General features: G+C 42.6%; 1 protein-coding gene across 1 annotated transcript in view; it reads right to left on the bottom strand.

Annotated features, from left to right (window-relative positions):
• The window catches only part of LOC126417170 (radial spoke head 1 homolog), a 167,876-nt gene extending 141,948 nt beyond the window's left edge, over window positions 1–25,928 (bottom strand). The window contains exon 1 of the mRNA XM_050085067.1: window positions 25,875–25,928. Within this exon, the coding sequence (XP_049941024.1) occupies window positions 25,875–25,928 (54 nt within the window). The remainder of the gene's footprint in view (window positions 1–25,874) is intronic.
• Window positions 25,929–27,752: the final 1,824 nt, after the last annotated feature.

The raw sequence follows: 27,752 nt of genomic DNA, 5'->3' as shown, positions 1-27,752 counted from the left end.
ACAATAATAACTACTTCGTCAGTTAACCAGACAAGTTATTAAAAACAACCATTAATCTTACGGCCGTCTTTCTTGTCTCTAGGGGCGCTAGTGTCGTTTCAGCTGTTAGAGGGCAACAACTTCCACATCGATGAGTGTCATGCTGTATGTGTTGGACTACAGTTATAGTCCGACACTGTAGGTGGCGTGCACTACACAGATTATGTTTTGACTTCATCTTACACCATGAAAATACACTAACGGGAAGAAGTCCAAACATCAAAGGATAATTAATGTTCAGTAATGAAATTTTGGGGATACATTAGTCTAGGTAACATATTTAAGTGATAAGCATTACGAGATCAAAGGCTAATATAAGCACGAGATAAGCCATTGCAAATGTGAGTTGCTGGTACGTTAATTACCGGTGTAGCCGCCAGAATGTTGAATGAAAGCATGCAAATGTATATATATATATATATATATATATATATATATATATATATATATATATATATATATATACATATATATACATATATATATATTATACTCCGCAAGCCACCCAACGGTGTGTGGCGGAGGGCACTTTACGTGCCACTGTCATTACCGCCCTTTCCTGTTCCAGTCGTGTATGGTTCGCGGGAAGAACGACTGTCTGAAAGCCTCCGTGCGCGCTCTAATCTCTCTAATTTTACGTTCGTGATCTCCTCATGTCCTCGGGAGGTATAAGTAGGCGGAAGCAATATATTCGATACCTCATCCAGAAACGCACCCTTTCGAAACCTGGCGAGCAAGCTGCACCGCGATGCAGAGCGCCTCTCTTGCAGAGTCTGCCACTTGAGTTTGTTAAACATCTCCGTAACGCTATCATGCTTACCAAATAACCCTGTGACGAAACGCGACGCTCTTCTTTGGATCTTCTATATCTCCTCCGTCAACCCGATCTGGTACGGATCCCACACTGATGAGCAATACTCAAGTATAGGTCGAACGAGTGTTTTGTAAGCCACCTCCTTTGTTGATGGACTACATATTCTAAGCACTCTCCCAATGAATCTCAACCTGGTACCCGCCTTACCAACAATTAATTTTATATGATCATTCCACTTCAAATCGTTCCGCACGCATACTCCCAGATATTTTACAGAAGTAACTGCTACCAGTGTTTGTTCCGCTATCATATAATCATTCAATAAAGGATCCTTCTTTCTATGTATTCGCAATACATTACATTTGTCTATGTTAAGGGTCAGTTGCCACTCCCTGCGCCAAGTGCCTATCCGCTGCAGATCTTCCTGCATTTCGCTACAATTTTCTAATGCTGCAACTTCTCTGTATACTACAGCATCATCCGCGAAAAGCCGCATGGAACTTCCGACACTATCTACTAGGTTATTTATATCTATTGTGAAAAGCAATGGTTCCATAACACTCCCCTGTGGCACGCCAAAGGTTACTTTAACGTCTGTAGACGTCTCTCCATTGAGAACAACGTGCTGTGTTCTGTTTGCTAAAAACTCTTCAATCCAGCCACACAGCTGGTCTGATATTCCGTAGGCTCTTACTTTGTTTATCAGGCGACAGTGCGGAACTGTATCGAACGCCTTCCGGAAGTCAAGAAAAATAGCATCTACCTGGGAGCCTGTATCTAATATTTTCTGGGTCTCATGAATAAATAAAGCGAGTTGGGTCTCACACGATCGCTGTTTCCGGAATCCATGTTGATTCCTACATAGTAGATTCTGGGTTTCCAATAACGACATGATACTCGAGCAAAAAACATGTTCTAAAATTCTACAAGAGATCGACGTAAGAGATATAGGTCTATAGTTTTGCGCATCTGCTCGACGACCCTTCTTGAAGACTGGGACTATCTGTGCTCTTTTCCAATCATTTGGAACCCTCCGTTCCTCTAGAGACTTGCGGTACACGGCTGTTAGAAGGGGGGCAAGTTCTTTCGCGTACTCTGTGTAGAATCGAATTGGTATCCCGTCAGGTCCAGTGGACTTTCCTCTGTTGAGTGATTCCAGTTGCTTTTGTATTCCAATATTCATTGTGTTGTATAGATTCCAGACGTCAGTTTGTTTGATGGAGTTCCATGCCTGTTGCACTTGTTCGGTCAGTACAGCTGTTCGTGGATGACGCTGGAGTTGTCGTCCGATGATGTCCCATAATATACTCAATGGGAGACAGACTGGTGATCGAGCAGGCCAAGACAACATGCCAGCTCTCTGTAGAGCACGTTGGGTTACAACAGTAGTATGTGGGAGAGAGGTATCATGTTGGAAAACACTTTCTAGAATGCTGTTCATGGATGTCAGCACAACAGGTCGAATCACCAGACAGACATTTAAATTTACAGACAGGTTGCGTGGGATAGCCACGAGAGTGCTCCAGCTGCCACGCAAAATCGCACCGTAGACCATAACTCCAGGTGTAAGTCCATTGTGTCTAGTACGCATATAGGTTGGTTGCAGGCAATCAACTGGCCTCTTCCTAATTGACATATGGCCATCACTGGCACTTAAGCAGAACTTGTTCTCACGAGAAAACTCAAATGACCTCCACCCTGCCCTATGATGAGACCTCGTGTGACACTACTAAGTCACAAATGGTAGTGGTTTGGGGTCATTGGAGTGGACGCTACAGGGTTTCTGGCTCGGGGCTGTCCTTGAAGTAATCGATTTGTAACAGTTCGTGTCTCACCGAGGTGCCAACTGCTGCTCAGATTGATGGTGCAGATCTATTACGACGTTCTACAGCCGTACGCCGAACACGATTGTCTTCCCTCTCGGTAATGCCATGTGGTCGCCAGGAGCCCGGTTTTCTTGCGACCGTGCGTTTTCGTGAACCGCTACCAGCAGTCACGTACAGTCGCTACATTCCTAACAAGTCTTTCTGTTGTATCGCATAAGGAACACCCAGTTTCTCGTAGCTCTCGTTCAAACTCAGTGAGGTATTGATAACGGCGTCTTTGTCACCTTTAGGGCATTTTTGACTAAAGTCAACTCACCACGTCACATCTCACAGGTAACTAACGTTTACGACCGTTACAGCATATATCTAAAGCAAGCCTCTCTTATGCGACTGGGGCGAAATTTGATTAGGCATCATCTTTCAAATGTAGAATCATGCGTACTAACCTTCGTTCATTCCGCACAACTCCTTCTTGGTTTTTAGATTTTTTCCCGTCAGTATAGCTTCCAAGCAATATTAACCGGCCGAACACGGTTGTAAGCGGACGCACAGTTCCAGTCAGAGAGTGTATTGCGGTTAGCTCAACACCGCGTCTCAAGACAACATCCGGACTTATCTACAGACGCCGGGCAGGAAACACAACTGGACATTTTACAAAGCTGCATTAGTCTTCGTTGACCGGATTCAGGACTGGAGCAGTGTTCAAAGACTGATCAAGTGCAACTGAACTTTGAAGTGGATAGACTACACTCCCTTGTGTCATCTTCACACTCAAGTCACGTAATGTATAGATACTCTTAATAAATTATTGTTAATTGTTGCTAATCTGTGCTGCCGCGGTTTGAATGGCCTATTTGGCTGTGCGACGAGGTTGCATGGTTGCTGCGTGCAAGCTACCTCAATGAGAGCAACTACTTGAGGTTGCAGGGGTTCCGTTCCTGCCACGTTTACGTTGCGTGCCTAGAGTATTTGGTGAATACAACGATATTAATAAGGCATTCCGTTACACCAACTCACAAGAGCCTGTTTTTGAATTTCCGTCAAGTCGTATGCAATTCATCAAGAACGTAACTTTTTCATAGGTAAATATTATGCGCAATCGAATGTAGTCCAGTATTCGGTATGCTTGAGGATGCCTCTACTCACAAGTTACATGCAGATCCTCTTCAGTCCTGTTATGCATAGCATAGACGATTTTTGGAACGACAATAGATTTTGATAGACCTTCAAAAAGTTTATCACTGACGAAGCACGCCCATGACGAAATTAAGCAAACAGTTTGTAGCAGTCTGTTCTCAAGTTTATTAATCACAAAAGGTTGAACGAAGCGATTCTAGGCATTATAGTTAGGTTACATCTTTATGAAAATCGTGAAAAAGTCTTCCAACGCAAACCACCAATTTCTTTTACAATACTGTTTCCGTAACACTTTCACTACCATTTTTTTTGTCGGAGTGAAAGGTATTCTTTTACCGAAGTGGGGGTTGTTCATAAGTACATACAGTGTTTCAGAAGACGACTTCATAATAACTGCAGGGCATAAAGAAAACAGAAAGACATCAGTTTTTAACTCACGTTGCAGATACTCACTAAGAGCACGGTTTATGCCGCGGCAAACGTCGATACCTGAGTGCAGTTCACACACAGGAATGACCCGGGACGACGCGAGACCAGCCCACTTTGCAAATCTGACCGCTGGGTTGCCTATCTGCAGGCGCGAACTAATTCGGTGCGGAAATATGGAGCGGATGATTTGTCTACATCTTCAACATACAGCTGCAAGCTGTAATTATAAGAATTCTGCAAATCATTAGCAAGCTTCTCTATACCAGTGGGTCGTTGATTCAAAACAATAACATACAGCAAATTCAAACTTTTTATTTGATAAGCTATGGCGGGACATATGCGCCCCAATGGCAATGAAAGTTTTAAATGCTCATTTTAAATAAATTACTCATTCAGTTTCTAAACTGCCATTTTTTGACAATAACAGTTGCCTTGTGACAGCTCAGTAGCGTTTGTAAAAACTCGGAAGGTGAGTTATGCTGTTTAACTCTTACCCAGCAAGCGTATATTACGCTATCCAGCACATGGAAGTCGTACCTCCACTCATTTGTCTGGCCTCTTGGGCACTGGTCGCCTGGAGCGGCAATATCGTGGAACGATAAACCAGCCTCAGTCGGCCACGATCCTGCCACTACAGATTTCCCACCCGTGCTGGTACGCGTTCCTCTTTCTCAGACGAGGCATACACAACATTATTCAAATGCGATTTCAAAATGAGCAGCTCGCTGCGTAATCTTTCTTTATACGCATAATGTTGGTGGCGGTGCTCCTACCTACTTGAACTTGTTAGCTAGTAGTGCACGTTATGCTAATTTAAAGTTTGGTGCATTCTGCCTGCATGAGATTTTAATAGCAGTGAGGTCACCTAGCATCTGTCTGCCCGACTCTTAAAAAAGCCTTTTTCTCAGGAGCGGTTAGGGGTATCTAAGTTGAAATTTACGTCACATGCTGAGGTCTATGGTCCGTTGACAGTCTAACAATTGAAGCTTCTAAGTCAGTGCAATCAAAAGATACGCCGTTTATGTCACATACTTTAATACTTGCAAACTCACCCACCAAAATCTATAGGGTACTTCCAATTTTTTTAGAATCATGAAATTTAGCAAGAAGCAAGATTTCACAGTACAAGTAAAGGAGAAAATCATAAAACTATTAATTTGGGATTATAGCAGACTAAAAAAATACCTTTTGTCATTTGTTATGCGACTTCAAACTTGAAATTAAAACAATCAGTAGATCCGCACTTAGGCTGACTGGATCGCAATGATAAAAGTCGAAAATCTGTCAAGGAATGACTATTGCTCATATGTCGCGCTTCGAAATTTACCCATCTTCACATATCCAGGAGTGATTACCGCACGTAGATATGGCGTTTCAAGTCGTATTTAAAGCAAACTCTCGCAGACTAGTCTCGAACATTTTGGAATCCCTAGGACTGATATCTTGCCCGTATCAGTGTCGATAACAGGCAAAAACTGTCGAGATTCTCGATCCCCGGAATGGATGAATTATCTGTATACATAATTTTGTTCCGAACTCTTAGTAGTCCTACTCGCACCTGCCTAGTTTTTTACTGTATGTAAGTAGTTATTTCATAACGCACGGCGAATCATCAGGGATGTGTGATCGTGATCTATGAAACATTTCTGTTCCTAACTGCCGCGCGGAGTGGCCGCGCGGTTAGAGGTGCCATGTCACGGATTGCGCTACTACTCCCGCCGGAGTTTCGAGACCTCCCTCGGACATGGGTGTGTGTGTGTTGTTCTTAGCATGAGTTTGATTAACTAGTGTGTAAGTCTAGGGACCGATGACCTCAGCAGTTTGGTTCTTAGGAATTCACACCCATTTGAACATTTCTTTTTTTTTTTTTTTTTGTTCCTTGCTTTTCATAGATCACGACCATACGTCAAAGAAGATTCACTACCAGCTAAAACATACAGTCATGAAAGCCTTCATTCAAAGCTTTTATTCTGTACTTCACACCAACTGCGCTATGATGAAGACTGAAGCTGAGATGACTGAGATAATTATTAATATTCCTACTAAATTAACCATTTTGATTGCTTGGTCAGTTATAATGTCTACATCTACATTTAAGTGTCTGGCAGAGAGTTCATTCACCTTAACAATTCTCTATTATTCCTATCTCGTATAGCGCGCGGAAAGAACAGCTATATCTTTCCGTAAGAGCTCTGATTTCCCTTATTTTATCGTGGTGATCGTTCCGCCCTATGTAGGTCGGTTTCAACAAAATATTGTCGCATTCGGAAGAGAAAGTTGGTGACTGGAATTTCGTGAGAAGATTCCGTCGCAACCAAAAACGCCTTTCTTTTAATGACTTCCAGCCCAAATCCTGTATCATTTCTGTGAGACTCTCTCCCATATTTCGCGATAATACAAAACGTGCTGCCTTGCTTTGAACTTTTTCGATGTATCCCGTCAATCCTATCTGGCAAGGATCCCACATCGCGCAGCAGTATTCTAAAAGAGGACGGACAAGCGTGGTGTTGGCAGTCTCCTTAGTAGATCTGTTACAGCCGGCCGCGGTGGTCTAGCGGTTCTAGGCGCTCAGTTCGGAACCGCGAGACAGCCACGGTCGCAGGTTCGAATCCTGCCTCGGGCATGGATGTGTGTGATCTCCTTAGGTTAGTTAGCTTTAATTAGTTCTAAGTTCTAGGCGACTGATGACCTCAGAAGTTAAGTCGCATAGTGCTCAGAGCCATTTGAACCATTTTTTTTGATCTGTTACGGTTTCTAAGTGTCCTGCCAATAAAACGCAGCCTTTGGTTAGCTTTCCCCACAACATTTTCTGGGTGTTCCTTCCAATTTAAGTTGTTCGTAATTGTAATTCCTAGCTATTTAGTTGATTTACGGCCTTTAATTTGACTGTTTATCGTGTAACCAAAAATTAAGGGATTCCTCTTAGCACTCATGTGGATGACCTCACACTTTTCGTTATTTAGGGTCAATTGCCAATTTTCGCACCATACAGATATATTTTCTAAGTCGTTTTGCAATTGGATTTGATCTTCTGATGACTTTATTAGTGGATAAACTACGGCGTCATCTGCAAACAGCCTAAGATTGTCAGATTGTCTCCCAAATCGTTTATATAGATAAGAAATAGCAAAGGGCCTATAACGCTACCTTGGGGAACGCCAGAAATCCCTTCTGTTTTACTCGATGACTTTCCGTCAGTTACTACGAAGTGTGACCTCTCTGGCAGGAAAATACGAATCCAGTCACATAACTGAGACGATATTCCATAAGCACGCAATTTCACTATAAGCCATGATTACCATGATTTCCTTCACAATAAGGGAAATTTGAATTTTCTGAAAATATGTATGCAGCGATACTGCACTAGCTAACGTTCAAATCAATTTACGAACCACGTGAGATTCTCATTTATTACGCCCCTCACTATACGTACAACTTTTTGATATATAAATATGAAGAATAACCTATTCATAACATAAACTGTCTTAGGGACGCACTGCCTGATCTCGTGGCGTACTTGAACAAATTAACGAGGTCAAATTTGATGAAGTTTTGCTATCATGTTGCCATTATGACCTTTTACCATCCGTTACAGTAAGTTAAGGGTGACATTGTTACACCTGTGTCTGTGTGTCTTAATTAGACCATAGCAATGACTTACGCCGTTATTGATAGTGTCGCACGTGAAACTTGCTTCACTACGGTCAGTGATCACCCGTTGGTATAATCGTAATGGCTTAAAGAATTTTCTGCTTAGAAAATCTAACTCCACGTCTACTGCATTTTTATTCTGTAAACTTTTCTTCCTAAAAACCTTACGGACCGAGTGAGGTGGCTGAGGCACTGGACCAGCGTTTAGGAAGATCGTGATTGAGATCACCGTCCCACCGTCCACATTTAGGTTTTCCTTAGTTTCTCCAAATCGATTAACAAATGAGACAGATATTAGGATGGGTCCTTAGACAGCGAAACTGTCTATTTTCTTCCTCTTTCCTATCGGAGCTCGTGTTAAATGCCTAACGTCTTCGTCGTTGACGAGAAGCTAAACCAAATATTCCGTTCCTTTATTTTGAAAGCTTTACATAGTTCTGTAATGTTTTTATATAGACAAAATGTCCACCATTCATATATCTCAGAACAAAGCTAACTATGTGCGAAAACGAAGTACGTATTTGAACTGCGCATTACTGCAATTAAATTTCTACAGCAAATTATGGAGTATTGACTGTCAACGCTCCTGATTGTCTAAGAGTCGTTTTTTTGCACTTCACATAATATAAAACACAAATGTACAAAAGAGAATTTATAGTTGGGTATTTTATTTAATAAATCACCCACCAGATTATTCTCACCTGCGGCATCGAAAGTCATTGTCTGTTTCTCTTGCATTTCATTTTAAACTCAGATGCAACGAAGTGCAGATTTTAAAATGTTTAGCGTTTAAATGGCAAGCGAACGGCAAAACAAACCCTCGATGACTGACTGTTTAATTAAACGCAAGTTTAACCTGCGCTGCAGAGATTGCAGACACACAGAAATTCTATTTACATCTAAAAGTGTGTACTTTATATTTAACGAGCTGGAAGTGCACGATGGTCCGAAAACTAAGATACTGCTGAAAAGTAATTTTCCGATTCTGCGGAATGGATGTGTCATTTCCTTTCTTCAGTAAACAGTGAAAACAACGAAATATGTTTATTAAAACTTGTAGCTAAAACATATATTTACTTAAAATTTCAGAAGTTAGGAATGATAAAGAAATGAGAGTATATTTTCTGAACAGGATGTCGGAAGAGTAACAGACGGAAGTAAATATTCATCATTAGACATATTCAATAGCACTGTCTCCGAAACGTTTTGCTAGAAACATTCTGTTGGTTGGTTGGTTGGTTGTTTTCGGGGAAGGAGACCAGACAGCGAGGTCATCGGTCTCATCGGATTAGGGAAGGACGGGGATGGAAGTCGGCCGTGCCCTTTGAAAGGAACCATCCCGGCATTTGCCTGGAGCGATTTAGGGAAATCACGGAAAACCTAAATCAGGATGGCCGGACGCGGAATTGAACCGTCGTCCTCCCGAATGCGAGTCCAGTGTCTAACCACTGCGCCACCTCGCTCGGTAAACATTCTGTAACCAAATATACATATTTAATTAAGAAAATTCTGTCTACTTCACTTGCTTGGTTGCTCTGTGGAATGTTCTATACACGGTGAACCCGACCTCCAACGATCAACTTTCGAAGATTTTGTTGAGAAAAGTTGTGAGTATTTTGTTATAACGGATCCGTTGTCTCGGGTGGCTCGTTACAGCGTAATTGTATATCGTTCGATTTCTTACCCTCATTTATTTTTGTGTCCCTGATGAACTGAAAATATCTCCACAACAGTCGGCGGTGAGAGCTGCATGTTTTGTTTGGAAACAAACTTATTCAGGCACTCACTGCACTTGCTGTTTAAAAACAGTAAAGCCCACTTCACCCTTCAGCCCCTATCTCGCATCCAGTAGAGCTGGGTTCTGTCTGGGAATTGGATTACCGTCAGTGTTTGCTGCACATTAACAGTGATAAACGGCAGTGTGGATAGACTTACGATGAACAGTTGGCCGGTATACATCTCTTTATGGATTCAAAGAATGCGGTGAAAGAAATGCTGAGATGTTCATACAACGACAGCAACAACATCTCAGTACTTTTGCATCTGAAGGTTGTTGTTGCGTTACCCAGTGTTTGTGTTAAAAATTTGGTAATTGCTTTTTACATGTTTCGCCGGCCGAAGTGGCCGTGCGGTTAAAGGCGCTGCAGTCTGGAACCGCAAGACCGCTACGGTCGCAGGTTCGAATCCTGCCTCGGGCATGGATGTTTGTGATGTCCTTAGGTTAGTTAGGTTTAACTAGTTCTAAGTTCTAGGGGACTAATGACCTCAGCAGTTGAGTCCCATAGTGCTCAGAGCCATTTGAACCATTTTTTTACATGTTTTTTTACTGCCATGGAGAAATTTTTGCAGAAACAAAAGTTACTGGGGTAAAAGGCGATGAATCACAATTAAATAATTACTCTCTAACGACCCAACCTAAAAAATATTCCTGAACAAGCTCTTGAAATGAGTCGGCTTCACAATGTAGAAAGTGGTTCATGAGCCTTTTTACCGTCTATTGTATTCCCGAGAAAGGAAAGTGGGGAAGAATGTATGCTGACGGCTGAAGCGCTACACACCTCCTCTATAATGTATTCCACACATACTATGAAGAATACAGATTCGGAAACCTCGATGGTCAGACTACGCTGTGGGTATCTCTATCAGCAAGAAATTAACCCACCGTGCTGGGCCGATACAGACCGGCCGTACAGTTTAAGAGGAGGAAGTCCGAATCAGTCGCTCCTCTGAAGAGTTGCGTAGACTATTACATCATCTCTGGCATTAACAGTATTCCACCACATACGAAAAAGTGAACTTTCCTACACTCATACATCATTATTTTGTTCTTACCAAACTGGTCTTTTCTCCACGATGGCATTGATGGCAGGGAGGCCCCACCTGGGGAAGTTCGACCGTCGAGTTGCAAGTCTTTTCAGCTGACGCCACACTGGGGGATGATGAAAACAACACAATATCCAGTCCTCGAGCAGAGAAAAACTCTCACACGGACGGGAATCGAACCCGGGCCAGTTGCCGGACACTCAGACGCGCTGACCACTCACCTAGGGGCAGACTTTCCCACAATAAGTCTGTGAATGTACCAGCTACTCGCTTTCCTTCAAATGAACATGTGACAAGAATTATTCTGCAAACAGAAGCAGGATTAATCCTAAATAATTCCGATGCAGCTCGCTGAATAATAAGCAGGTGCATCTCTAGATTGCCGTAAGGAAGACATGAGCTGCCGGAGTCTGGCGCCCGGCTAAAATCTAAGCAACCAGGCCGGGTAAACACTGGCGTTGACTTCCCATAAAGCTGTGATCTAAAAGAAGAATGGAGAAATCAGTGGACATCCTTTCATGGTTATGAGAAGCGACGAAACAGATCCGATAGTCCAACCCTTCGGAGCGAATCAACCAAGAAAAATACGGAGCTCCCCCAACAGTGTCAAAGCAACACTACATTAAATGTGAAATGGCTGATAATGACCAATGCGACTACGGAACGTCGGAACAAACACTGGACCACATCCTGCACGATTGCCCAAAAAGAAAATTCGTGGTCATCTGAAAAGACTCATAGACGCAACAGCTGCAGCAATCAGTTGTCTGGTGGTGTCTTCTGATATTCAACTGTAACAGCAAATGGCTATCTCAACCTCCTCTTCTACCCACTGCTAGTTCTCCAATCTACATCTGGTTGTATTGTTTAATGTTACCTTGTCTCATCTTGTATTAGTTTAATGTGTGTACCTATAACCTATAATTCTGTAACCCACATGCTAAATAAATAACCGGTTTGTTTGAGTCTCTGATACACCGTTTGTCAATAAACTGCAGCCGGCCGCGGTGGTCTAGTGGTTCTAGGCGCGCAGTCCGGAACCGCGGGACTGCTACGGTCGCAGGTTCGAATCTTGCCTCGGGCATGGATGTGTGTGATGTCCTTAGGTTAGTTAGGTTTAATTAGTTCTAAGTTCTAGGCGACTATTGACCTAAGAAGTTAAGTCGCATAGTGCTCAGAGCCAATAAACTGCAACTCTAAGGGCAGCAAGAACGCTTTACGGCCTTACGGTTTGCAGACCATTCAGTTTCGTCGTCCAATTGCGTCCAGTTACTGAGTGACTCATCTTGTTACCTCGTAATTGTAGCCAAAGGCTTGTCATAACTTTCGTGGAATGTTCAGTGCTGCTGACCTATTTCAAGGCATCCATGGATGTGTGGGATCGAAACTGTGCCTTTGTAGAAATACGTTGTTTATTTTACTATGGGGCTATGTTCTGTTCATAACGGAAGTGTAAATACGGCTGAGAAATTAAGAGTCTGGTTCATTGTTTTTCGCTGCTTGTAAGCACTGCTTCCTATAGGTTTGTGGATAAATCTTCCCTGTCATTTAGAGCAACTACCTACTTTTTCCTGTTCCGTTTTTCTCTTCCTCCGATCATGCACAACTTTTGTATACGGGTGTACATCAAGTGTAAAATGTGTACGCAGTTTTTAGTCATTCTTGCTCCGATTTACAAATGCTAGGTGATAATGGGTATTCGTGTATTTCTGTGTACCGTTAAATGTTGTTAACTAGCAAAGTTTGGTACATTCAGACATCAAAATACACAGAGCACTGGCAAACTGGGTTACTTCCCTCCGTTCTCTCCGGAGCTGCGACAGAATGAAAAAATAAAAACAATTTATGTTCAACACTGTAATATGGAAACTTTGTCCATAAAGAATTTCAATTTTCTAATCTGGTTACGATTTTGTGCGACCTGTGATGTTTAGAGTGTTGGAAATTGCTAGCGTGCTTCAAACCCGAGAGAAACGCAAAGAATGAATATTCATTAAGTTGGAAACAAAGGGAAAGCCTGCTACAGCTAAACTTTCTTTTCCAGGAGGACACAAAAAAAACCGATAACTTACTCTGCGTTCTGTCAGTCGGGCTTTCAGGAATGGCCGAAGCGGCAGCGAAGTTAATATTTAATTGAATATCTTTCAGCAGAGTAAGGATACCTCATATAATCGGTAATATCTCAAGAAAGAGTCTAAGTGGGGATATCAGGAAACTGATTTTTGAAGGGGATTCATAGATAGTTTAGTAGTTGAGTGAGAGTAACCTGTATGGAATTAAAAAAAAATGATGGTAACTTAAATCACGACTTTCACAGTATCTATTAATACAAAGCACTTTCAGATTGTTTCTGTAATAGCGCACTAGGTGTTTGAAGGATAGAGTGAGTACTTTGACAATAAGGAAAACAGCCGACGTCTCTAAGGCAAAGTAAACAAGAATTTACAACACAACGGTGGCATATGTAAGTTCAAAAAGACAATATATAAAATATAGATAAAAACACGGCAGAGTAGCTGTAGATAAAATATATTATAAAATACCGGGACGGACTCTATTGAAAGGGACCGGATTACTGAGGCTGGGTGACTACTAAAAGTGATGGGGTGAACCTGCCACTCTTGAGCACGCTAAAATCTCACACCCATTGTTCTGGGAAGGAGCCCTGACAGGCACAAAACTATAAGCAAGCACCACATTCGACTCATTGTCATTCAAATTAAAGTGCGGATCCTGTGGGAGACTCGCACCTTTACTCAAGGCATTAAATAAAACACACTAAACAAAAATATACTGTATCATCACTCGTGTTCCGCATCTTTGACACTTCTGAATCTGCTCCGGAATCAGTGGAGTAGAGAGGCCTTCTTCGCGGTAAACGAAGTCTTCACCAGCGGTAAGTAATCAACTATAATGAGTTAGTGACTGTCGGATAAATAACCTTCGGGAGTGTGTTCGAAGTGTGTAAGTCCAAAAATGGTTCAAATGGCTCTGAGCACTATGGGACTTAACATCTGTGGTCATCAGCCCCCTAGAACTTAGAACTACTTAAACCTAAGTAACCTAAGGACATCACACACATCCATGCCCGAGGCGAGAAGAAACACGTAACAGCGTTAGTGCAATATCTATCAAAGTTTTTAGAGACGTTAATCATACAATGGATATTAAATGATTAAATCTTCATTCAGTTCGGAACGAATATCCATCATCAAGATCAGTACGCAGTGTGACCCACATCTCCACTAGCACGCTCTTGTATCCGTTGTGACAAGGAAGTATACAGCCTTAGACCGTCAGCTTGAGGAATTTCCTGCCGTACCCGAAACACGTATTGTGACAGTTCGTGAATAATGCTGGTAAGAGGCTGGTATAAATTTGTGCATCTTCCCATCGCTTACCATACGTGCTCTCCCTTGGTGACGAATCAAGTGGCTGGCCAGGCCAGCCAAGAATTCGGACGCCCCTCAGAGGTTTGTGGTGTGAACTGTAGTGTGGGTTCTTGCGTTATCCTGATGGAATATCCCGTTTGATTACCTGGCCGTGAAGAGTACGGCAACAGGGCTTACCATTCTTGTCACATACCAGCGAGAATTTAACCTGCCTTCAACAATTACAAAATCAGTCCTTATTATCATACACAGTAGCTCCCCACACCACCATTCCAGGAGTTGGAGAATGGTTGCCTCACCAAGCCATCAACATACACGATGGCATCGATCAGAGGTCACAGACAGAAGCGAGACTCACAGAATGCCACTCATTGCCCATTTGACTCTGGCTCTAAACTATGCAAGTCTGCGTTGTCTGCGGTATATTTGAGCCGTGGTGGCTCTAATCTTGGCGGAATAGCATTTACCTCGTGGCACTACGTACTCAGGTTGCCGATATCGATTCGATCGTGTGTCGTGGGCTAAGGTCTTTGGTCGAGCTGTGCGTGTTGTTTGTATGACGAGGCCTGGATATCAGTTGACTGCAAGGCACGTGGTTGGCAAGTTGTGGTTCCTAGACGACTACACGGTCTGACGCGAGTGTCGAGAAGCCGCGTAAGGTTAAATCGGTCGGGGGAAAACCTGGCCGGCTGGCTTAAGGATTGGTAGCGGCAGGCGGCGCGAAGACCCACGGACGTCGCGTGCGACCTGACCGGCAGGTTAACAGCTTACTCTTCAAGCTTAAAGTTTACGGCACCTCGACGACTACCTGTATCGATTGGAAGCTACAACACCCTGGTTGTAATCTTGAAAGTCACGGCTTCTTCGCGCCTGATTGGAATTAAGTGTTGTTTGTTTATTTTGAGTACTTGATATTGTAAGCCCATGTCTGTGTTATATGGAATTGGACCTGTTATATTAACGCGCCTAATTTTGAGGTATGTTCATTTTAACCTGTATCGGTACCCACTTTTGCCATTACTTCATGTCTGGAAATTTGTGGTACGGTTTTATGCGACCAAATTGCTGAGGTCATTGGTACCTGAACCTACACACTACTTAATCTGACTTAAACTAACTTACATTATACTGAGTGCACTATCCGAAAATTACCTCGAGCAATTAAACAGAGAACTGACTCGTGGAGATAACATCTTGGACCTACTGATAACAAACAGACCCGAACTTTTCGACTCTGTAAGTGCAGAACAGGGAATCAGTGATCATAAGGCCGTTGGAGCATCCCTGAATATGGAAGTTAATAGAAATATAAAAAAAGGGAGGAAGGTTTATCTGTTTAGCAAGAGTAATAGAAGGCAGATTTCAGACTACCTAACAGATCAAAACGAAAATTTCTGTTCCGACACTGACAATGTTGAGTGTTTATGGAAAAAGTTCAAGGCAATCGTAAAATGCGTTTTAGACAGGTACGTGCCGAGTAAAACTGTGAGGGACGGGAAAAACCCACCGTGGTTCAACAACAAAGTTAGGAAACTACTGCGAAAGCAAAGAGAGCTTCACTCCAAGTGTAAACGCAGCCAAAACCTCTCAGACAAACAGAAGCTAAACGACGTCAAAGTTAGCGTAAGGAGGGCTATGCGTGAAGCGTTCAGTGAATTCGAAAGTAAAATTCTATGTACCGACTTGACAGAAAATCCTAGGAACTTCTGGTCTTACGTTAAATCAGTAAGTGGCTCGAAACAGCATATCCAGACACTCCGGGATGATGATGGCATTGAAACAGAGGATGACACGAGTGAAGCTAAAATACTAAACACCCTTTTCCAAAGCTGTTTCACAGAGGAAGACCGCACTGCAGTCCCTTCTCTAAATCCTCGCACAAACAAAAAAATGGCTGACATCGAAATAAGTGTCCAAGGAATAGAAAAGCAACTGGAATCACTCAATAGAGGAAAGTTCACTGGACCTGACGGGATACCAATTCGATTCTACACAGAGTACGCGAAAAGAACTTGCCCCCCTTCTAACAGCCGTGTACCGCAAGTCTCTAGAGGAATGGAAGGTTCCAAATGATTGGAAAAGAGCACAGGTAATCCCAGTCTTCAAGAAGGGTCGTCGAGCAGATGCGCAAAACTGTAGACGTCTGACGTCGATCTGTTGTAGAATTTTAGAACATGTTTTTTGCTCGCGTATCATGTCGTTTTTGGAAACCCAGAATCTACTATGAAGGAATCAACATGGATTCCAGAAACAGCGATCGTGTGAGACCCAACTCGCTTTATTTGTTCATGAGACCCAGAAAATATTAGATACAGGCTTCCAGGTAGATGCCATTTTCCTTGACTTCCGGAAGGCGTTCGATACAGTTCCGCACTGTCGCCTGATAAACAAAGTAAGAGCCTACGGAATATCAGACCAGCTGTGTGGCTGGATTGAAGAGTTTTTAGCAAACAGAACACAGCATGTTGTTATCAAAGGAGAGACGTCTACAGACGTTAAAGTAGCCTCTGGCGTGCCACTGGGGAGTGTTATGGGATCATTGCTTTTCACAATATATATAAATGACCTAGTAGATAGAGTCAGAAGTTCCATGCGGTTTTTCGCGGATGATGCTGTAGTAAACAGAGAAGTTGCAGCATTAGAAAATTGCAGCGAAATGCAGGAAGATCTGCAGCAGATAGGCACTTGGTGCAGGGAGTGGCAACTGACCTTTAACATAGACAAATGTAATGTATTGCGAATACATAGAAAGAAGGATCCTTTATTGTATGATTATATGATAGCGGAACAAACACTGGTACCAGTTACTTCTGTAAAATATCTGGGAGTATGCGTACGGAACGATTTGAAGTGGAATGATCATATAAAATTAATTGTTGGTAAGGCGGGTACCAGGTTGAGATTCATTGGGAGAGTCCTTAGAAAATGTAGCCCATCAACGAAGGAGGTGGCTTACAAAACACTCGTTCGACCTATACTTGAGTATTGCTCATCAGTGTGGGATCCGTACCAGATCGGGTTGACGGAGGAGATAGAGAAGATCCAAAGAAGAGCGGCGCGTTTCGTCACAGGGTTATTTGGTAACCGTGATAGCGTTACGGAGATGTTTAGCAAACTCAAGTGGCAGACTCTGCAAGAGAGGCGCTCTGCATCGCGGTGTAGCTTGCTCGCCAAGTTTCGAGAGGGTGCGTTTCTGGATGAGGTATCTAATACATTTCTTCCGTCTACTTATACCTCCCGAGGAGATCACGAATGTAAAATTAGAGAGATTCGAGCGCGCACGGAGGCTTTCAGACAGTCGTTCTTCCCGCGAACCATACGCGACTGGAACAGAAAAGGGAGGTAATGACAGTGGCACGTAAGGTGCTCTCCGCCACACACCGTTGGGTGGCTTGCGGAGTATAAATGTAGATGTAGATTTAGACGCTATGGACATACCTACGTCCGAGGGAGGACTCGAATCTCCGACGGAGGGAGCCGTACGGACCGTGACAAGGCCTCCTAGACCGCGCGGCTACCGCGCGCGGCAGTTCATATTTTGTTTACTCCTTTGCGAGTTTCACGTGAAGCCTTATTTGCGCAGATTACTGTTGCCTCTGATAAGTGCTGGCAGAGTATCTTTGACAGCAAACGACGAGTTCCTTTTCCGTGGTCCTGAGCAGAGGCGTGTTTGCTTTTAGGCACGGCTGCAGTTCCATCGCAGCACGGCGTCTTGGTTGACCGGCAGTCTGCCGCTGCAGCAGTCGCATCATGGTGGTTTACGTCAGGCAAAGTTGATCGTTTGATGACTGCCACGGCGGAGTGTCACCGTTTATGCGGAAACCAATAGTTGGAGCTATTTGGTGATTTTAAAGAGCTCAGGAGGTTAAAGCGTGTTTGCCGAGCCTGAGGTTCTTCCTCATTCATTATACCTCTGTAATTATTCGTATAAATCTAGCATTCTCATTACTACTTCTCAGCGTGCTAAGTTTAAGATCTGTTATTTATCTATATGAACTGCCGAACCTTACCTTGATTCACAGTCATTAGCTACTACACTTGTTAAATTTGGCTGCTCATTCCTTGTTGGCTGTGATAGCCATTTGCTGTAGCTCTGAGCCTACTTTGAATTTTGGGCAATTGCATATTTATTAATGGTTATTATCAACGTTTCTGCTGGGTTGTACCAGTTGGAAGTACATTTTAATTTCCATGTGCTCCCAACTTACCTTGAATTTTGGGCAACTATATATTTATTAAATGTCATTTTCAGTCTTTGGTTGGCGTGAACCGGTTGGGATTAATAATTAAATTTTATACTTCCCAGTTTGTCTGTTTTGAGGGATTGTGTATTTTATTGTTTAAGGCCTTTTTTTTAATTAAAGGCTCATACACTGCTAAGCGCCATTCTCTCAGCTACAATAAGTGTCGTGACTTGTGATCGTTCCTGTGTTTGGATGAGAGTTATCTAATTGTGTAACGGTTACCTAAGCTTGGAGATTGTTAGTGTATTTAATGGCACTCATTGTAATTCATTTGGATCATAAAATTGTTTGTTGAACCTACTTGCAGCCACGTCCTGTTGGTGTGACTTTTCTTGTTTTTGGGAACTGTGTACTTCCGATTTTCATGCCCTGCTGTTAATGGTACAATTGTGAAAGTTGGTTTTTAATGAATTGAGCCTATTTAAGTTTTGCTGAGAATTCTGGTTCTTTTAATAAGTCTTTAAATTTTAATGATAATGTTGCTGTTAAATAATAAACTGTATTATATGAAACAACAAATGACGAAATATGTTGGTCCGCCTTCCATGTGTTTTCCTTAAACCTATCCCAATCCTAGTTGTGAGGTATCAGCATTGTCAACGGTAAATAACCCGTGGTAACTCGAGATCTCAGTCTAGTCTCCAGTAAACTGTTAGCATCATCGTGATACTATGTTCGTAGCATTTGCCCAATTTCAGCTGTTGTTAACTGTTTGCTTGCCAGAGACAGTCAAGCAATCTTACGATCTCTTCATGGTGTACTCTTTCTGGAAGGACCTGCTCCCACTCCTGTCTCCACACCGTTACGCCGAGAGCATCTCGTCACCTCTTACTCTGCAGTCAGTGTTATGCAGCTAGCTGTCTGGTGAGATTTATCATATGATGCTCCCGTGTCACTCATGTCAATGACTGGACCTTTCTCATCGTCCGGAAGAAGGCGATAAGCTGCACGTGCACTTTCTCCTGGATATCGGATAACGAATTCCACCACAAAAGTTTCGGTAACATTAGACACACCCAATTTCCATCATATAGACACTCCATTCTTCATCTCTAGGAACATCTATTTCTGTACTGAAAATAAACTCGCAGAATTATGAAACCCGAATCAACATGCACGGAAATACGGGAGTGTCAGTTTAGTAGTGTTGTGTCATGATGTAACACTATACATTAGCGTCGGTATAAATGAGATGCAAAGAAGTTGGGGGATATTTCTCGTAGGAAATGCGCAGTAAGCCAGCGCCAGAGTGCACTAGAGTTAAGAAGGAACGCGTGTATTTTAAACACCAAATTATTAATAATAGTATCTTGGCTGAATTAGAACGGAATGTACCATGGGCAAAACGGAAGGCCTCTTCATGTATTTGCCTTTGGCTTAATTTTCCAAGTGTAAATTATAAACAGTTACGTGTATAATTAGTAGCTATACGAGGCTGGATGCAGCCGAAGTTCTGCAAGGCTCTAAATAGTAACAGTGTATTGGTGCAGGCAGTCAGCTCCCTAGTACAGCTTTAGCCCCGTGGTCGAATTGCATTTATCGTGTAACAGAAGTTTCCCTTAACTGTGATGTGCATTGTTAGAAAACGTATTTTGGCATCCGTTCAACCTACTACAATCTACACGAGACATCACTAGACCAAACACCTACAACCGCATAAAACTGATTTAAAATACGGTGATCTCTATGCCCTACCATCCATTAAGGTAATTTGGCTGTAAAAATCTTAAATGTTAACGAATGAAGACTTGGATGACAAAAGTCTTGGGATACTTCCCAATATGGTGTCGGACCTCCTTCAGTCCGGTGCAGTGCATCAACTCGACGCGGCATGGACTCAACATGTCGTTGGAAGTTCCCTCCAGAAATGTTGAGCGACGCTGCCTCTGTCGCCGTCCACAGTTACGAAAATGTTGCCGATGTGATTCCTGTCGGACGATCTGGGTGGCCAAATCATTTGATCGAACTATCTGGAATGTTCTTCAAACCAATCGCGAACAATTGCGTCCTGGTGACATGACATCGTGGTTTTGAACATGAAGTCCATGAATGACTGCAAATAGCCGGCCGGGGTGGCCGGCCGGTTCTAGGCACTACAGTCTGGAACCGCGCGGCCGCTACGCTCGCAGGTTCGAATCCTGCCTCGGTCGTGGATGTGTGTGATGTCCGTAGGTTGGTCAGGTTTAAGTAGTTCTAAGTTCTAGGGGACTGATGACCTCAGACGTTAAGTCCCATAGTGCTCAGAGCAATTTGAACCATTTGAACCAATGATTGCAAATAGTGTCCAGGTAGCCGAACATAGCCATTTCCAGTCAACGACCGGTTCAGTTGGACCAGAGGACTGAGTCCATTCTATGTAAACACAGACTACACGATTATGGGACCACCACTAGCCTGCACAGTCCCTTGTTGACCACTTCGGTCTACGGCTTCGTGAAATCTGCGCGACGTCCCAACCCTACAGTCAACTCTTACCAAATGAAATCGGGATTCGTCTGACCAGTAAATGGTTTTCCAGTATCTAGGGTCCAACCGGTATGCTCAGGAGCCAGGCGTGGCATTGCAAATGATGTCGTGGTGTTAGCAACGTAACTCGCGTCGCTCGTCTGCTGCCATAGCCCATTAACGCCAAATAACGCCGAACTGTCATAACGGATTTGTTATTCGTAGTTCTCACACTGATTTCTGCGGCTATTTCACGCAGTACTGCTTGTCTGTTGGCGATGAAAACTCTACGCAAATGCCGCTGTTCTCGGTTGTTAAGTGAAGACCATCGGCCATTGCGTTGCCGTTATGGGATTAATGCCTGAAATTTGATATTCTTGGCTCGCTCTTGACGTTTTGGATCTCGGAACACTGAGTTCCCTAACGATTTCGGAAATGGAATGTCCCATGCGTCTAGCTGCAACTATCATTCGGCATCCAACGTCTGTTAATTGCCATCGTGCAGCCATAATCACATCGAAAACCTTTTCAAACGAATAATCTGAGTACAAATGACAGCTCTGCCAATGCACCGCCCTTTTATACTTTTTGTACGCGATGCTACCGCCATCTGTGTAAGTGCATATCGCTAGCTCATGACTTGTCACCTTAGTGTAAAGATCATACATGCTCAATTCGCCGCAGAAATTGTACCGTGCAACACATAGTTACGGTTCGTTGGTTTTTGGGATTGAAGGGACCAGACTTCATGGGCCATCGGTCCCTTTTCCACGAACTTTAAACACCCACGAAGAGTAAAATTAAACAACGGAGATGACAAGGGACGAAACAGGACAAGAAAGACACAGACAGAGACCAGACAAAAGGAATTAAAATCACACAGAGTGTGACAGTGGTAGGCCGACCACGAAAACAAAAAGGAAAAGCCAACCACCAAGTGACACACTAAGAAACACAATCTAAAACCGTGGGCCAAAGGCCGGACTCAACACAAAAAAGGACAAACACTTAGATCAAGGGATAAAAAAACCCTGCACGAATAAAACTCAAAACTAAGTCTGCCGTTGCAATGTCATCCGATAAAAGTGTAGGAAGCGTATCAGGCAGCGGAAACGTCTGCCTGGGCGATGTTGAAAGCGGGCAGTCCAAGAAAATGTGGATCACCATCAAAGCGAAACCACAACGACAGAGAGGTGGGTCCTAGCGGCGCAATAAAAACCCGTGGGTCATCCAGGTTTTGCCACGACCAGCAATTTCCCGAGAGTCATAAATGAGATATTATTTGGCCAAAAGCTAAACGTCTGCTTCAAACAATGTGCGTAACTCATGTAGTGTACTTGTAAGTTGGCGTGTTGTACCTTCATCCCTTTTTAGTCACTTAATTGTTAAGTGGCGTTCCGATAAAAGCATTAAAACAGCGAAATGGAACAGCATACACACCTGACAAGGAAAACATTTGGACATTTTCATCGATGAATTTCCAGTCAGTTAACCGCGTCCTTTCTTTCTTGGTTTAGCTCTATGTCTGTCGTAATCTGCATTCAGATTAAGATATTCTCCAGTCTTTCATAAAATTTATAATAAGGCGTTGTTTATGTAAAATGATTAGTTTCCGCTTTTATCAGCAGCATTTCACAACTTGCCAATGGTGTGTCAATACTTCTACTGTAAAAATTCGCTAGATGCGAAAAGTGCTACACTTGGAGTCACTGAAAATGTGCAATAGGATTCTTCGTACGCCCTTGAGAAACCTGCGTTAGTTTCTACGCGTTGAACTTTCATGAATGAGCAAGACGAATTTTCTGTGATAATTACAATACTAAAACTCGAATAAAGTTCTCCGAATTCGGAAATAGTAGCTTCAGCTCGAGAGTTAAAACATTACTTCCTGTAATGGTGAAAACTGTTTATAGACGACACGAAAAGACTAGTGATGACATGCTTAGCGATAATATACAGGGTGTTCTAAAATGATCTTTACAACTTTGATCACGTTTATTTCAGAAATATGGATAAGTAGATACGTGCGGTTTGCGTTATAATGTTCACACACACCTAAACTTTTAGTAGCTGTTCAACAGACTTAAAATTGTGTCCCGTCTGTAGCACGCTGGACTTCTAAAGAATATTCCAGTGTTTCCAATTAGAGAGAAGGATACAGAAGAGACTGTTCATGGCGATTTTCCAATAAAACTCTCCGTAAATTCTGCATAAAACACACTATAATCAGTTCTCGACAACAAGAAGAGTCATACCAAAACTGATGTTGCACATGAACAGGAGTCAGTAAAAAGGGTAGAATGCTCCAAAATTTTTTTTTTTTTGGGGGGGGGGTGCATATTAATGACAATCTGAAATGAGAGAACCATATTATTGAGTTTCTCAAGGTATTAATTTGAGCTAGTTTTATTCTTCGTATAGCTGCTACTTTTGGAAACAAACAAATTAACCTCCTTCTCAGTAATGTCTTATGGAATAATTATCTGGGGTAACTGACTACTTGGAAAAAAGTGTTGATTCCAGAATGAGAGTTTCACTCTACAGCGGAGTGTGCGCTGATATGAAACTTCCTGGGAGATTAAAACTGTGTGCCGGGCGGAGACTCGAACTCAACACGTATCCCTTTCGCGGGCAACTGCTCTACCGCCTGAGCTCCCCACCACGACTGACGACTCTTACTCAGAGTTTCACTTCGGCCAGTAACTGATATCCCACATTCCAAACTTCACAGACGCTCTCGTTCAATCCCGCGTCCGGCCATCCTGATTTAGGTTTCCCGTGATTTCCCAAAATCGCTCCAGGCGAATGCCGGGATGGTTCCTGTGAAAGGTCACGGCCGATCTCCTTCCCCGTCCTTCCCTAAACCGATGAGACCGATGACCTCGCAGTCTGGTCTCTTCCCCCAAAACAACCCAACCCAACAGACGCTCTCCTGCAACACTTGCAGTTTTAATCTGCCAGGAAGTTTCATATCACGACACTCTCCGCTGCAGAGTGAAAATCTCATTCTGAAGACTCTCCCAGGCTGCGGATAAGCCATGTCTTCGCAATGTCCTTTCTTCCAGGATGGAACTTTTGTAAGTTTACAAGATAGGAGATGAGGTACAGCTGTGAGGACACTCTGTTGAGTCGTGCTTGGGTAGCTCAGTCGGTAGAGCATCTGCACGCAAAGGTACGGGGTTCTAGTCTTGGTTTGGCATACAGTATTAATCTGTCAGAAACTTTCAAAGTATTGATGGCACAAAAACGAGCATTAAGAATAATATGTGGTGTTCACCCGCGGTCGTCATGTAAGTATCTATTTTAGGAGTTAGGCATTTAACTGCAATACTACGAAACATATATACACTAATGAAATTCGTCATCCACAATCAATCACAATTTTGAAAACAGTCATGTTCATACCTAGAGGAAGAAATGTCCTTTATTACTCATTGTTGAAGCTGCCAGTGGCTCAGAATGGAGTTCAATATATACCAACAAAATCATGATTTAGTGTGTTTTTTCAAAATTTAGGAGAGTCAGTTTACGTAGAACCACTTAATCGTTCTTTAAAAAAGAACAGAAGAAAAGGAAACAGCTTTAACGATCTCTTCAGTGACTTTCTCTCTAGTGGGAGGAACTGAAATGTTCCTTGGATATTCTGCGTGCTACAAATGGCGCACATATTGGAACCTGTGGAACGGCTACTAAACGTTTAGATATGTATAGACATTATGGCACAAACTGCACCGTTCTACATATCCCCGTTTCTGAAATATACGTGATCAAAATGGTAAAGGTTATTTTGGAACACCCTGCATGTACTTGTGAAGCACTATTTTCCCATTCGAACTGCTATCGAAATGATGAAATAGGACGAGGACGGCCAAACACCTCGTCGGAGTGGTGCTAAAATAGACGAACAATGGATGGAATTTGACGAAGCAGGCGAAGGAAATCACCTGACACATTATTTAAGGAACCATTCTGGCATTTGGATGCAGTATTTTAGGGATTTGCAATAAACGCCGCTCAGGGTGATGGGACAAGAAACTTCCTGGCAGATTATAACTGTGTGCCGGACCGAGACTCGACCCCGGGACCTTTCGCGAAAGGCAAAGGTCCCGAGTTCGAGTCTCGGTCCGGCACACAGTTTTAACCTGCCAAGAAATTTCAAATCAGCGCACACTCCGCTGCAGAGTGAAAATCTCATTCTGGATTATTGATGGGACAGGGTTTGAACACCATTCCTCTTGGGGACGAATCTGATATGCTTTATTACATTTAAAAAGTTCCTCGTACAGAACAAGAACACAAAAGAAACAGCTGTAATAAACGAATTCGAACTCGTACAAATACAGATAGGATTTCAGTATGATTGTGAAGCGACGTGCTCAAATTCTTATAAAACGATGGTATACAAAAATAAAAAACACACGTTGACACTGCTCAGTCAATGGTTACATGAGCGATATAGTGGTATGTTCCACTCCCCATCAAACAGAATCCAAAATCAGTGGATCCGTCCATCGCATTTAGTGTGTTATTTTATCTGATTCATATACAAGTTTGAAATTCCCGAGTCATTCTCACTGAAATGGATGAAAGCTGGGATGGCTGTTTGAGCAAGACCACTGCGGACTCCGACAGCAACTGGGCCAGTACTCCCCCTGGAACAGCCTCGGTGTTGACGATGGGCTACCTTAAAGGTTACACTACATCATCATAATTGTCTTCCAGTTTAAACAAAAAAGTCCGACCCTATTAACTGATACTGATCAGTAGCAGAAAATCAAAACAAACAGAAGGAGCACATCAGCTCACAGAATAATAGTAACACGTTTTCGTGAAGTACAATTCCCTATTTTTTATGGTGTGCACTGGTAAACACACATAGGAAAGAGATGTAAGCGATATGCGTGCGCAATCTGTTCATAACACCCCCCCCCCCCCTTTCCTGTCCACTTCACTATCACTTACCACTCAAAACAGACACACGTGCAGACAACAAAGTAGGCAATAACCCAGACATGAAATATTTAACCTGAGGTTTCTTCGTCACTTTTAAACATTGGATGTTATTGTTACATACCCCCAATGACTCTTCCTCTCCTTCTCCAAGTGCATCTTCCCCTTCATCTCCCATTTTCAGGGCTTACAGGCAGAATGACGACCGCTGCGAATGACAATAAAATTCAGCTGAGCCCCAGTAATTTTAGCTGCAATGTGCAGAGATGTTGTTGAACTGCACTTTCATTGTTTCATTGCCGAGTTCAAAGATTATGCATGTGTTTAGTAGTATTGACTTGTATAAAATACGGGGATTAGAACACTTGGAATCTTGACATTTAATTTCCGCCAGAAATACATCAAACAGAATGAAACCAAAAGGCAAACATATCGAAAGGGTTTAGTAATTTTTTACGTCTTAACAAAAGAATACTTCAAAGCTGCATTAATAAATGGTGCTTGCTCGTAACGCGGTTGAATACGACGGAAGAACTCTATTTCGCAGTGTATGGTGTAGCTGTTGATGCATACTAACAAAATCTTAAATGTTTCATAGGGTTATCAGTCATCAGTCCCGTAGTGTTGAATTACAGTATTAGTGGCGTGCTGCCTGACTCAATTAAGTTGATTACATATTTAAGTGTAACGTTGTGAATTCATATGAAACGGAATAGGAACATGAGGTTCGGCGTTGCGAAGGCGAATAGTCTACATCGGTTTATTGGAAGAATTCTAAGAAAGTGAAACTTATTTATGGAGCAGACAGCGTACGGGACATTTGTACTACCCATTCTTGCGTACCGCTCGAGTGTTTGGGACTAAAGTAAGACATCGAAGCAATTCCAACTCATGCTGCTAGGTTTGTTACAGGTAGTTCTTAACAAGCGAGTGTTACACAAATGCTTCGTGAGCTCATATGGGAGTCTCTGGAGAGAAGAGACATTGCTTTGGCGAAATACTGCGGAAAATTTTTAGAGAACCGGCATTTGCAAAAGACTATAGAATGTTTTTACAGCCACCAATGTACATTTCGCGTAAAGACCGCTAAGCAAGGTTAGAGAACTTACCGCTAATTTGGAAGGTACAGACAGTTGCTAATCTTCTGCTCCATTTGCGAGTGGAACAGGGAAAGCAAAGACCAGCAGAGCAGCAGTGGTACAAGAAGAAAAAGAGGCCAGTAAATATGTGATCTCAAACGTAAACCTTAAAAGTTATGAGCACTCGTTCCGGAGACGAGAATTTTTCCACAGTAGCGAAGATAAATGATCCTACGGTATTATCATTCTTAAGGTTTGCATTTTAGAGCCCATATTTACTAACATTTTTTTCTTGTTTTCCTCCATACTAGTACCTCCCAAAGTTTGTCGATTGAGTTCTGGTTCACACTGCATAAAACCGAAAGCTGCTGTGTAAATTATTCTCTAAAGCACCCACTTCTGAATTTAAAAATATTATATTTTTGACTTTGTGTTCTTCTTTATGTATATATGCAACTCTTGCTGTTATATCAATCTGTTTCCGGTAATGGTCTTTCACAGAAACTGGTAGCACATTACAGAATAAATTAAACAACAGCTTACGAGTTATATAATGTCATTTCAAAATTTTGTCAGAGCTATTGAGCTCCATCATCGGGAATGTATGATCTTCATAGATTTTTGAATTCATGTTTGAAAAAATAGCCACGATAAATAAAGTTATATCGTTTTGCATTCACCAGTGGGGGTCTATACTTCGTAATAGAGCTACGGTCGCTTTCGTGGTCAAGTCATTAGCGTGACAGGCTATCAATGCGGGGATTTCGGGATCGATTCTTAGCCTCCTGATTTTAAATGAGAAGCTGTTGTGCGGAAAAAATAATGACATTGACACGCAACTTACCGCATAAATGTTAAATCGAAATGACCGCTTATCGTATGTGAAAAAGATTTTGTATGAGGTCTACCAAAGGAGTAGAAAA

This window comes from Schistocerca serialis, chromosome 8, assembly GCF_023864345.2.
Source record: "Schistocerca serialis cubense isolate TAMUIC-IGC-003099 chromosome 8, iqSchSeri2.2, whole genome shotgun sequence".
NCBI lineage: Eukaryota > Metazoa > Arthropoda > Insecta > Orthoptera > Acrididae > Schistocerca > Schistocerca serialis.
This window is presented reverse-complemented; position numbering and strand designations above follow the sequence as displayed.